The sequence below is a fragment of the Sebastes umbrosus genome, chromosome 22 (genome assembly GCF_015220745.1).
Source record: "Sebastes umbrosus isolate fSebUmb1 chromosome 22, fSebUmb1.pri, whole genome shotgun sequence".
Classification (NCBI taxonomy): domain Eukaryota; kingdom Metazoa; phylum Chordata; class Actinopteri; order Perciformes; family Sebastidae; genus Sebastes; species Sebastes umbrosus.
The window spans coordinates 4,929,745-4,943,050 of NC_051290.1; the positions used below are offsets into that span (position 1 = coordinate 4,929,745).

Below are 13,306 nucleotides of genomic sequence, written 5' to 3' on the forward strand. Positions count from 1 at the left end.
TATGGGAAAAAAAGTCGTAATATAACGCGAATAAAATCATAACTTTACGAGAAAAAAGTTGGAATATTCAAAGAAAATAGTCGTAATATTATGAGAATAAAGTCATAACTTTACGAGAAAAAAAGTCGTAATATTGCGAGAATAAAGTCATGACTTTACAAGAAAAAAGTTGTAATATTACGAGAATAAAGTCATAACTTTACAAGAAAAAGAGTAGTAATATAACGAGAATAAAATCATAACTTGACGAGAAAATAGTCGTAATTTTCCAAGAAAATAGTCGTAATATTATGAGAATAAAGTCATAACTCTACAAGAAAAAAAGTCGTAAAATTGCAAGAAAAAAGTCATAACTTTGCAAGAAAAAAGTTGTAATATTACAAGAATAAAGTCATAACTTTTACGAGAAAAAAAGTCGTAATATTACGAGAATAAAGTCATAACTTTACAAGAAAAAAGTCATAATATTATGAGAATAAAGTCACAACTTTACGAGAAAAAAGTTGTAATATCACGAGAATAAAGTCATAACTTTACAAGAAAAAGTCGTAATATTCCAAGAAAATAGTCGTAATATTATCAGAATAAAGTCATAATTTTACGAGAAAAAAAGTTGTAATATTGCGAGAATAAAGTCATGACTTTTCGAGAAAAAAGAGTAAAATACTATTACTATACTACTATACATATATACTAAAATGATGACTTCATTCTCATAACATTACGACTTTTATTTTCCATTTAAAAAAGTTGCTCCAAACCAGACGGGCGTTGGGACCCCGCGGGAACCAGTCTGACCTGCCAGGCAGCAACAGAGTGAACGAGTGACGTCAGTGCTAGCAGAGTTAGCAGCTAGCAGGGTAGCTAACGCTATCTGGTGTCTGTGGTGTTACTGGTGGAGGAGGAGATTAATGTCTGATATAGAGCACTATTACACATTATATCACATTTTATTATAGAGTTAGACATCCAGGTAATTAAACTATGCCCAGCAAAAAGAAGAAATACAACGCCAGATTCCCTCCGGTAAGTTTAAACTGTAGCCTGAACCGGTGTTAAAGCTAACAGCTAAGCTAACTGAGCTAAGCTAACTGTATGATGCTAACCTAGCATGCTAGCTTGACTGGTGACTGCGGCCTGGTTTGTTTCCTGGAGTGCTAACAGGCTAACTAACAAACACAAGCATGTTACCACTGAAATGTACATTGCATTAGTGTCATTGACTTTGTCAGTTGAAGTGGCTGACTTGCTTTGCATCCCAGTGTTTGCTTTGGTGCATTTAAGGCTAATTAGTCCACCAATTATCATTGTTTTTAGCATGTCAAGCTAAGTGCATTGCAGCTGTTGGTTATACATCTGAGCAAATCTGTTGATTGTGGGTGCATATTGAGCGAAATTTGCAGGTATTGACAGTGCACACACTGTAGAAAGTCTGATCAACATGATGGGGATTAATAGTTTTAAACATGCATGCTATGAAAGTCTTATCATGTACTGAGGATTCAGAAAATGTGCAATTAAATCGTAATATTATGAGAATATAGTCAGAAGTTTATGAGAAAAAAGTCCAAATATTATGAGAATAAAGTCACAAGTTTACGAGAAAAAAGTCCTAATTTTATGAGAATAAAGTCATAATATTATGAGAATAAAGTCAGAAGTTTATGAGAAAAAAGTCCTAATATTATGAGAGTATAGTCCTAATATTATGAGAATAAAGTCAGAAGTTTATGAGAAAAAAAGACTTAATATTATGAGAATAAAGTCATAAATTTACGAGAAAAAAGTCTTAATATGAGAATAAAGTCAGAAGTTTCATGAGAAAAAAGTCTTAATATTATGAGAGTGAAGTCCAATTTTATGAGAATAAAGTCATAATATTACGAGAAAAAAGTCCTAATATGAGAATAAAGTTCTTATATTATGAGAATAAAGTCCTAATATTATGAGAATAAAGTCCTAATATTACGAGAATTAAAGTCGTAATATTATGAGAATAAAGTCATAATATTATGAGAATAAAGTTATAATATTATGAGAAAAAAAGTCATATTATGAGAAAAAAGTTATAATATTACGAAAATAAAGTCGTAATATTATGAGAATAAAGTCATACGTTTATGTGAAAAAAGTCCTAAACATATGAGCAATCTGAGCAAATCTGTTGATTGCGGGTGCATATTGAGCGAAATTTGCAGGTATTGATTGTGCACACACTGTAGAAAGTCTGATCAACATGATGGGGATTAATAGTTTTAAACATGCATGCTATGAAAGTCTTATCATGTACTGAGGATTCAGAAAATGTGCAATGTATGATAATTCAATCGTAATATTATGAGAATATAGTCAGAAGTTTATGAGAAAAAAGTTGTAATATGAGAATGAAGTCAGAAGTTTATGAGGAAAAAAGTCTTAATTATATGAGAGTAAAGTCCAATTTTATGAGAATATAGTCAGAAGTTTACGAGAAAAAAGTCGTAATATTATGAGAATAAAGTCAAAAGTTTATGAGAAAAAAATACTTAATATTATGAGAATAAAGTCAGAAGTTTTATGAGAAAAAAGTCTTAACATTATGAGAGTAAAGTCCAATTTTATGAGAATATAGTCAGAAGTTTACGAGAAAAAAGTCGTAATATTATGAGAATAAAGTCCTAATATGAGAATATAGTCCTAATATTATGAGAATAAAGTCAAAAGTTTATGAGAAAAAAATACTTAATTTTATGAGAATATAGTCAGAAGTTTACGAGAAAAAAGTCGGAATATTATGAGAATAAAGTTCTTATGAGAATAAAGTCCTAATATTATGAGAATAAAGTCCTAATATTACGAGAATTAAAGTCGTAATATTATGAGAATAAAGTCATAATATTATGAGAATAAAGTCATAATATTACGAGAATTAAAGTCGTAATATTATGAGATTAATGTCATAATATTATGAGAATAAAGTCATAATATTACGAGAATTAAAGTCGTAATATTATGAGAATAAAGTCATATGTTTATGAGAATTAAAGTCCTAATATTATGAGCAATCTGAGCAAATCTGTTGATTGTGGGTGCATATTGAGTGAAATTTGGAGGTATTGACAGTGCATACACTGTAGAAAGTCTGCTCAACATGATGGGAATGAATAGTTTTAAACATGCATGCTATGAAAGTCCTCTTATCATGTACTGAAGATTCAGAAAATGTGCTGTAAAAGTCTTATTTTTCATAATGTGTCTATGTATTCACATGCATTTACTTACTGTACACTCATACTGTACTTTTCTCCTTTACAGGCAAGGATTAAGAAGATTATGCAGACAGATGAAGAAATAGGCAAAGTGGCTGCAGCAGTACCTGTTATTATTTGTATCCTTCCTGCCAAATATCTTCACTGTGCCAGTTCAAAGGTTCAGATCATCTGAATGCTCAGAATGATGTTGACTTTAGCTAAATTGTGCCATTCATTTAGGCAAAAGGACCTGAAACTAGTGGTCTGAAAGCTGAAACAATTACTTGATTAACCAGTCAAGTAACTATGAAGGAGTATTAGGGCCACGTTGAGGGAAATAAATCTGAGATTACGAGAATTAAAGTCGTAATATTATGAGAATATAGTCATAAATTTACGAGAAAAAAGTTGTAATATTTTGAGAATAAAGTCAGAAGTTTACAAGAAAAAAGTCGTAATATTATAAAGTAGTAATTTTACGTGTTATTTTAGAGGGGAAAGAGAGCTGCGTGTGTGAAAATGAGGAACATGGAGCATCTTGTGAAGTTATTCTTTAGTTTAGGTTTCACAAATTACGAAATACTTCATCTTTTGGCTCATCAGCACCACATCATCATCAGTATTAGGACCTTGAAAAGATTGTGCAAGAAACTGCCTTTATTCCGAAGAAAGAACGTCAAAGACCTGATGGGGAAACTGACTCTGACTCTTTTTCTCTCGTAAAGTTATGACTTTATTCTCTGAGTAAGGGTTAAATCAGCAGCAAACGTCTACGAGAATCTAAACCAAGTCCAGTTGCTGCTGATTTAACCCTTACTCAGATATGACCATGACAATGACCTGGATAACTGAGAACCTTCACAAACAGACTTTATTCTCGTAATATTACGACTTTTTTTTCTTGAAATAGTATGACTTTATTCTCATTAAATTACAACTTTTTTCTTGTAATATTATGACTGTATTCTCAAAATCTCAAATTCTATTCCCCCTCTATATGGCCCTAATACTCCGTCGTAAGTAACAGAAAATGAATCAACAATTTAGTTAGTGATCATAAAAGTCAGCGTAAAGCTTTGCTGGTTTAGGCTTCTGCGATTTGAAGATCTGATGCTTATTTTGAGTTTTAATTAATTGTCAACTGAATAACTGTTGGCCAGGGAAAAGACAAAAAGTCACTTTGGGCTCAGGGAACTTGTAATGGCCATTTTACATCATGTGTTGACATTTTCTAGACTAACGATTCATTGAAAATACATTTATGACAGATAAATCAATAATGGGGAAAAAAGCATTAGTAAGCCTGACTCTGTGTACAAGTTGTGGATTGGCACTCTTAACAGGTAGTATTTCAAATAAAGGACACAGACCTGCTGCATCATAACTTCCTTAACGAAGACGTCAGCGAGAGCCCTGGAGCTTTTTTTGGAATCATTGCTTACAAAGGCCTGTCAAGTCACCCAGTCGAGGAACGCAAAAACGATGACAACATCACATCTGTAAGTTTCTGTGTTTGACCCTGTTCAGTAACTGGCATTGACATGCGTCTTGGGCGATCCGATCTCACTTCCCCGCTCTATATGCAAATAAACACGTAGTAAACACACGGCTAATACAACAGACGTTGTGGCGTAATATTACAGGAATGTAAGTAGTAATATCCTACATATTCGTGAATTCAGGTACATTTTATTAACATCAAAATAAAAGATTATAGTACCGGCGGTCACCGGGGACCTAACAGCGGGTACAGAGCTCAGAGCCGGGATGAGACAGAGCGAGCAAGCGGGCGGGTGTCAGCTCCGTGCAGAGTACCGGAACAAAAACACCGACACATCTCCGACAGTATGATAATAATGCACTTCCTGTACCTAGTCTGTAGATATGTAGCCTATAGATATGATATATTTTAATAAAATACAGTTGTACCGACAGAATACAGTAGAGCACAGCAGCCATTTTCATGCAGCGAGGCAGACAAGCGTTTACGTCTACCTGTCTATTCCCATGAGGAGTGCAGTGAGATCCCGCGGATCCCAGCGGGACGTCAGTTGAGTAGGTGCCCAGACAACCTCTGAATGTGGTCTGAAAGATCCGATCTGTCCACTTGTGATCGGATCACTGAGGACGCACGTTAATCCCATGTCTGAACAGGGCCTAAATTGCAATGTGCTGGAGTTGGGACTTCTTTCGTAGTCCTCCTCTGCTCAGTTCGTTCTGACTGACCTATCACACATGAAATTAATATATAATCCCCTAGTTATCTTTTTGTCTATTTGACACAAAGTTGACTTTTTACTCCACTAAGAATGCACGATAGTCTGCGGAGAAAGCAGCGCACTGATTTTTAAAAATTGTGTGTGTCCACAGAAAGCAGTGTATCGAGCTGGAGCAACAGTTTGATTTCTTGAAAGACCTGGTGGCAACGGTGCCGGACATGCAGGGCGAAGGCGAAGAGAACCACACCGAGGGGGGAGGAGAAAAAGTCCCACGCAGGTATGTCTCTCGCTCTCTCTCTCTCTCTCTCTCTCTCTCTCTCACAGGTCAACATGTTTGTATAGCACCATGACTAAAAGGAATTAAACAGGAGAACTCAGATCTGCAAGGTCTTGTTTCACATACATGACTAGTCCGGAATAATACAATGTGGTCACGCAGCTGAGTTTGACTCATTAATCTGCTATTTATCGCTTGATTTGTCAATTCATCACACAGTCATTTCTGATAAGTGCATTCCCCGAAAGTATCACGTGGAAGAAATTAATCTCTCAACAGGACGACACTCCTCCTTATATGGACACAAGGAGGGTTACCTTTAGCCTTTTCCAGGAACAGCTGCAACTGTAAAGAAGAAAAAAAACCAGAGAGGACACACTAATTATTGAGCAGGAAAAGCAGTATATTGACTGTCAAATCAAACACTGCCACTGCAGCTAAATTGAAGCAGAGAGCATGGCAGATAATTACACAAATTAGACGACTAAAGAGTGGCTGATTTGATTCTGATTGGATTTAAAGTGCTTGTAAGCTCCTAATATTTAGACACTTAGCCTCAGCTGTGGGAACGAGGCATGTGGAGAAGCAGAGTCTTTGAATATGAACGGCTGAAAGTCGTTTTCCACCAGCAGGATTGTCTCTGTTTATCTGAGTGATGCACAAAAAGATTTTGTTCTTTCTTGTTTTCTCTCCAGGGGTAGAAAACCAGGGTCTGGCCGGAAGAATGGGGGAGCTGGCTCCAAAGGCAAGGACAAGAAGTTGTCTGGCACAGAGTCGGAGCAAGAGGTGGGGGAGTATTGCATGCAGAGGCCAAATCGCTATCGACAGTTTTATACAGTTATATTTTCCCGAGTGCACAATGGGACATTTTGAGGCCAGAAAAATATCTTTTGCAAGCACATAAGTGACATTTTGAAGAGAAATGTTCATCACGTAACTTTGAATTGAACTCCATACAGTTTCAATTATGTGTGTTGTGCTGAAAATCAAAAAAATTTTTGTGATCATTTAGATATTTTTCAAAGTAAAAGTCCCTAGAAGTGTATGATTCAACTTTTTTCCCATGGTCTAGTGTTAAAAAAGTTAACAAAAATCACAATACATATTGAATCGGCACCAAAGTATCGTGATAGGATTAAATCAGGAGATAGGTGTTATCGTCTCAGCCCTAGTAAGAAGTCTCACTGGTGTGTTTCTTGTGATGGAAACAGGATGACTCTGAAGACAGCGAGACAGACGGGGACGAGGAGGACGGCTCTCAGTCAAGCACAAACCTGCAGGCTACATCCAGGTTCCACAGGTACGGACGCAGACTGAGTGTGTTGAGATACAGATACTCAAGACAGATCACAGTGTGTGTATCAAGTGTTTATTTACTTTAACAGCAAGTAATGACAGATATACACGATTGATGAATAGTTTTGTTCTAAATCTGTCTACTAGAAGCCCACTGCTCCACCTGTTGAGATGGAGAAATCTGGTGGATTACTTTACAGCTAAATACAGGGAGAGGGCGCTGTTTTTCCACAAGAAACAATGTTGAAACCTGCTGTGTGTCAAGTCAACACTACTTTTAGTTTTACTCTAAGAAGGTTTTGAGTGTGTTCACACTGGAAAATATAGTATACGCAAAAAAAGTCTGTATGGTATTGATGGACACTATGGAATAAATAAATAATAAATAAATAAATAACCTTTAGGGCAGGGACATTTTAAAGCCCCAGTTTGACTGACTGATGCAGTTTCACATGTATTCTATCATTTTCTGTTGGTCGAAAATTAAATATGTCGTTTTTTTTTGGTATACTAACTACAAAAAACTACTACTACTATACGTACTATGACAATAAGTATATAGTACATACTCTATATAGTTAGTATGTAATGTAGATTTGGGGAACACTGCTTGAGAGCTGAAAGATTCACTGAAAAAGAAATGATACCACAGTGATTTATGTATTTATTAACTTTGACAGCCCTAAAATATTAAATTTGATTGACTAACAGCTGGTTTCCACCTCTGCCTGTACCTCCGCAGCTCAGACGCACCCCCGCAGTACATGCCCATGGGCAGCATGGCCTCGATGGGCGGCATGGCTCCCTCACAGCCCCAGGGCGCCATCTCCTTCGCCCCCCACCCCTCCATGATCAGCGTCGCACCACCTCCCCCAGCCCCGGAGCCGCACAAAAACGAGGAGGACGACGACGACGACGAAGACTACGACTCTTAGCTCCCCCCCAACTCGCATATTACGCACACATGCACACACACACGCAGACACACACACACACACTCTTCCAACATTATTTTTCGATTTCTTAAGTTGTTCCTGCGGCGGGAAAGACTCTTCGTCGCGGCCCCCGCCCGCTGACAGCGAAGCCCCTCGGCAGCCGGCTGCAAAGAGACGCCGCCGCCGCGGGAAAACTGGTTGTATATTATGTGTTTTAATTTTAATTTTTTTTTAAAAAAAAGAAGAAGGTTTTTATTTTATTGTCGAGGAGAATCCAACGAGGATGTTTTTTAACAAGTTCTATTTTGACTATTAAAGATGGCAGTCGTCACTGTCTATGCCATGAGCCCCCCCGCAGACAGGATAGGTGTGGTAGCTTTTTTCTTTTGGCACTTTTCTTTCTTCCTCATCCTCCGTAGTAAACGTTAAAAAAATCACGGTTGGCTAAAAACAATTCTGTACGTAGTAGTTTAAAGCATTAATATACTCAGCTAGAGTTTGATTGGCTCTGAGAGAACTGCTGTTAAGATGTGTACTTCCCGGCTTTGTCACAACTTGCTAGTCAGTCCAATTGTCAGGCTGCAACATAAACAAGGAAGCAGGTGTATTTTTACTATAGGTTAGCCACAGCTTTTTTTTTCTATTTTTAATTCACGTTTTTATCAAGAGAGCTCTAATCCTCAGCCATGAAGTCGACCATATCAGCAGGTTAATGATCTACATTATGTTCCTTGTTGTTTTTCACGCTGTCGGAGGTTAGTCGCTCCGGCAGTCGGACCCTTTTTTTTTTTTATAAATTCCCCTGAATTGCCCATCAGAAGAATACTGTGACTCTCGGACCATAACTTTGTTTTTAAAGTTGTTTGTCTCATTTCTATTCTGGCCTCCCCCCCTCCTCCACAATTTTGAGTAACATTTTTTCCCCCTCTTTTTAGATTGTTTTAAATGTATACATTGAAAACAGAGATCCCCATTTATGTGTCAGTCTCAGTATGAAATGTTTCTGAATAGACAGTTGACACTGTATTGTAAACTTTTAACATTCTTTTTATTTTGTATGGGTAAAATAAAGTTCATATTTCAATTAAAAAAAGCATCCCTTGTTGAATATGAAATGCTCGTTCACCTTTAAACACACTTCTTTGTTTACAAGCTGGGAAATCTGCCAAACCTGACTCCTACTGCAGCATCATTAACCCTCTGAGACCCACAATAGACCTGTTTTGTCTTTTTTTTAGGGGGGTACAGGGGGTCTTTAGGGGGAGATAGCAGGTCAACAGTAGATGGAGCGTTTCCTGACATGGTAGTTTCATGTGATATCTGTAGCTTCACTCTAGCCCTAAAACTGAACCTACTAGAGCCTCTGAAAGATAGTAAAGTCAGGATTGTGGGTCTCAGAGGGTTAAGATAAATATTTCAAAGTGCCTCCCCCTTCATTCTTCAGTTTCACAGGTCTGGATCACATCCTCTGTAGTCCTGATACTGAGCCTCCTTCACTCTTTTACTTTCTGTATTTTACAATATAAAATAGTTTTCCCACGGATGCATCTCGTGTTGATTTACCGGCCAATGACTCACGCAACCTGAAAGACAAGTACTTCTGTTTATCCTCGGCGTTGCATCCTCCTCCTGGTATTTGAATCAGATAAGTTACAAGACGGCACAGGTTTATGGAAAGGTGTTCACAGAGAGGCGATTGTTACCATCGTAGACTGTACTTTCAAAGTATAGCCGGCACACTTGGCCTCCGTGTGTGTGTGTGTGTGTCCAGCCCCTTTCCTCTTCCTCCTGCCTTCTTTATTTTTTCAAACAGTCCCATTTTGTCGTGTAAATGCAGCCGCTTCATCCCCCCCTTCTCCCTCCCACGCTACCGACCAAGCAACCCTGAGCCGGGGCCGCAAAAACAACTGCATCCTTCCTGCACAAGCGTTGACTCAGCGGACTGTGAGGGAGGGTGGGGTTAGCTGTGTGTGGGGGGAAAAGGGAGGAGGTGGGTTGGTGGTTGACTTTAGGAGGTTGGTGTCCAAACAAGAGGCAGCCATGGGGCTGGGAAGGAGGGGAGAGTTAGGGGAGCCATCAAAGGGCTAACAGAAGGAAGCACACTGTTTCCACACAGCCGCCGGAGGGGCCAAAGGTCGCCCTCTGATTCCCATCCCATCCACTCCCATGAAGCCACTGACTTTACAGCCAGCGGTTCTCAAACTTTGTAGAACTTTGTCCACTATATATGGAGGACGGAACCTGCCAAAGTAAAAAAATACATTTATATACAAATAAATGACTCAAGAAATAAATAAATATGTCATTAAATGTAGCAAAAATAATATTAAAAATATAGGTAGCCAATTGCAAAGGGAAAATCACAAAATCATCAGAAAAAAATAAATACATAAATAAATACTTATATTGAAAAATAAATATAAAATTAATAAAAAGGAAATGCATAAATAAATTAAAAATGAATACATGAATAAATAAAAGGGTTCTCAAACTATAGAATTTTGTCTACACAAATAAGTGGCTCAATAAATGAATAAATACATAAATAAATATGTCATTAAATGTAGCAAAAATAATATTAAATATGTATAACTAAATGTATATTTCTATTTTAATTTGCTTTGTTTATTTATCTCTAAATAATTCCCTTATTTATAGGCCATTAGTAATTAATTGATCAAATATGACATAAATTGATATTTCTGCTTTCTGTATATTTGTATTAATTCCCTTATTTATTTACTCTTCTGTTTAATTTTCCATTTTATTTATTTAAGTTTTAATTTTTATCTTTTTTTAATTTATCTATTTATTTTAGAATTTATTTTTTATTTATCTATGCATTTTTTATTATTATTTTATATTTATTTTTAAATGTATGTATTTATTTATTTATGTATTTATTTTTTTTGCATGATTTTCCCTTTGCATTTCACTCCTAGTTTCAACCGTAGTTTTAAATAAACATGTAAGTTATGCATGATAAATAAAAAGGAAAAATACATATGGTACGTCCAACTTTTGACTTAGTAAATCCAAATGATGAGATAATTATCATGCATTCATTTTCATCATTTTATTTTACTTGGGCTTCCATATAGGCTGCAGTATTGGCTATAGTAGGCTCATTGCGTCACAGAATAAAAATGGTTTGTACATTTTCCACTAAGAGAATCTGCAGACTGCTGAACTCTAGTGTTTTTACAATAGAGAGGTGTTACTGAAAGTGCGAGTATTCTCCTTGGAATAAAACTTTTAAATGAGCCACATTTGACTTTATCTTAAGTAGAACAGCACAGCAGTAAATCCGACTCAACTTCAGTGAAATTGCAATTCCACCTCAGTCGGGTAAGTAGCCCATCAAACTGCATAAAGAACATTAAACCAGCCATATGCCAAAGGCTTTTAAATGTGCTGCTTAAAGAGAGGCTTGAAATTCCCTTTTTTTTGTTCAAAGTAACAGCAGACAAAAGGAAATCTTCAACACAGTTCTCCTCAGAAATCTAACAGCAGCACTTCATCCTCTTTTCTTTGACTATGGGGACAATTTTTAATGAACTGCTGTCCTTGAGTATTTGGACTGAATGTCACTAAAGCATAATATCTCAACTGATTCACCAGGAAGACACTTTACTGTGTTAAACTAACCATATAGCGTATGAATATATATACAGTGATATACAGATTATGCAGAGTGTGGAAAATATGACCCATGAAAAGGAAACTGGGCATAAAATGTCTGAATTTATAGCATCTTTCAGTAAATGGTGATTTTTAGTAGACATTAAGGGTTTATTTGCTGGTAATAATTACCAACAAAAGGTCACAGATATATTTATAATACTTAATTACTGACTGTGTTACCTTTTGTTGTTGCATTTTTTTCTTTTCAGGTTAATTTACAACCTGTTACCACCAACATCAATAGAGCCATAATAAACAAATAGGACTTCTAGGGTGGATTTCAAAATAAAAGCAGCAGGCTAAACAGAAAATTTGTAGTAAATGAAAATGAAATAAATATGTCTTTTTCCTCCCAAAATATGAGAAATCAAATCATAAAACCACATAAAAAAATTACCATTATGGTAATTTCAACACTATTATAGCCTACCACTACTACTACTTATTTTAATTTGAAGGCAAACACTTCCCCTACATTGGTATTTTCTGCTAGCTTGACTCACCTCCAGCCTTATGGCCCAGTGTAACTGCAAAACAAACAGAGTTAGTTAGTTAGTTAGCACTTAGCAGGAAAACAGCCATGAAAATACAGGAAAATATTTCAAAATAAAAGTCTCATAATACATAATTCACACATGAACATAATAAATTATTAGTCCATAAAAGCACAAATTATTATACACAGTTATTTACTTTTACTTAGACTGTGAAATAAATGTTGAAGTAAATAACCTACTTTATTATTGTAAAATTTTAGCTTTTTGAGTAGCCTATTATTTGAAGCCGTGCTTCCGTGTAGTTTGCGTTGGAGTCTGAACTGCGTAGCCACACGCGAGCGCCCATATGCGGGCGGCGCGCATATGCGGGCGCGCATGGGACACCGACCCGGGTGATTTATACGTGCAAGAAGTTACAAACAGTCCCTTTAAAGGGACTTCGTAGCTCTGAGAATATCTAGTGAATGTACAGTGGACGTTTGTGCAGAAATAAATGATGCAGCTCCTCCAGACCAACAGAGGTTTCCCGTGTCTTGTGAAGTGACGGGGCTCCGCAGAGAGAAACGTTATCGTCTCCGACCAAAACCCCGGTGTCTCCCCTGTTCCCTCCGGCCGCGGTCGGGAGGCTGAGGCAGGAAAAGCCAACACTAGGATCAGCATTGATTCATGGAGAGACCTTCGTCTGGTCATCTAACATTACTGCCAAGCAGCTGAAATATAGAGTGATATTGTGCTTTTAGCTGATGTGTGTCGCCTCACTGTGTTGAGCGGTGCTCGTTCATGTCTATGTAGAGCGAGCACAAGCGCGAGCAACAGGACGCTGACTTTCATTGACTTAACGGTCACAGGTGTCGCTGTTAACAAGACATTTCTGATTCTTAAAAAAAGTCCCTTTAAATCTCTTTTAAAAACTCATTTTTATAAAAAGGCTTTTTTAACTCTGTTAGGCATTAGCTTGGTGCACCTTTTTCCCACAGCTTATATTGTCCTCTTTTGGCTTATGTGTAGTATCTTATTGTTTTGATACCACTGGTTACGGGTTTTCTCATTATTTGGTCTTTATGTTTTGTTCTTTTATTGTTGTTTTTATTTTGTCTGTATTTCATTGTATCTGTGCAAGCACTTTGAAACTATGTTTAGAAAGGTGCTATACAAATAAAGATTATTA

At 36.8% G+C, this 13,306-nt stretch overlaps 1 protein-coding gene across 2 annotated transcripts; it reads left to right on the top strand.

Annotated features, from left to right (window-relative positions):
* The first annotated feature begins 771 nt into the window (after positions 1-771).
* Positions 772-9,050, top strand: drap1 (DR1-associated protein 1 (negative cofactor 2 alpha)). 2 transcript variants are annotated; one of them, XM_037758126.1, is made up of 7 exons: positions 772-1,026; positions 3,295-3,367; positions 4,636-4,729; positions 5,601-5,726; positions 6,422-6,512; positions 6,938-7,026; positions 7,170-7,397. In XM_037758126.1, the coding sequence occupies exons 1-7, from the start codon at positions 985-987 to the stop codon at positions 7,267-7,269; spliced, it is 615 nt and encodes a 204-aa protein (XP_037614054.1). In that variant the 5' UTR covers positions 772-984; the 3' UTR covers positions 7,270-7,397. The 2 variants fall into 2 exon arrangements, with proteins under 2 accessions (XP_037614054.1, XP_037614053.1); XM_037758125.1 differs by lacking the exon at positions 7,170-7,397 and adding an exon at positions 7,765-9,050 and having other exon boundaries at positions 781-1,026.
* The last annotated feature ends 4,256 nt before the right edge of the window (positions 9,051-13,306 follow it).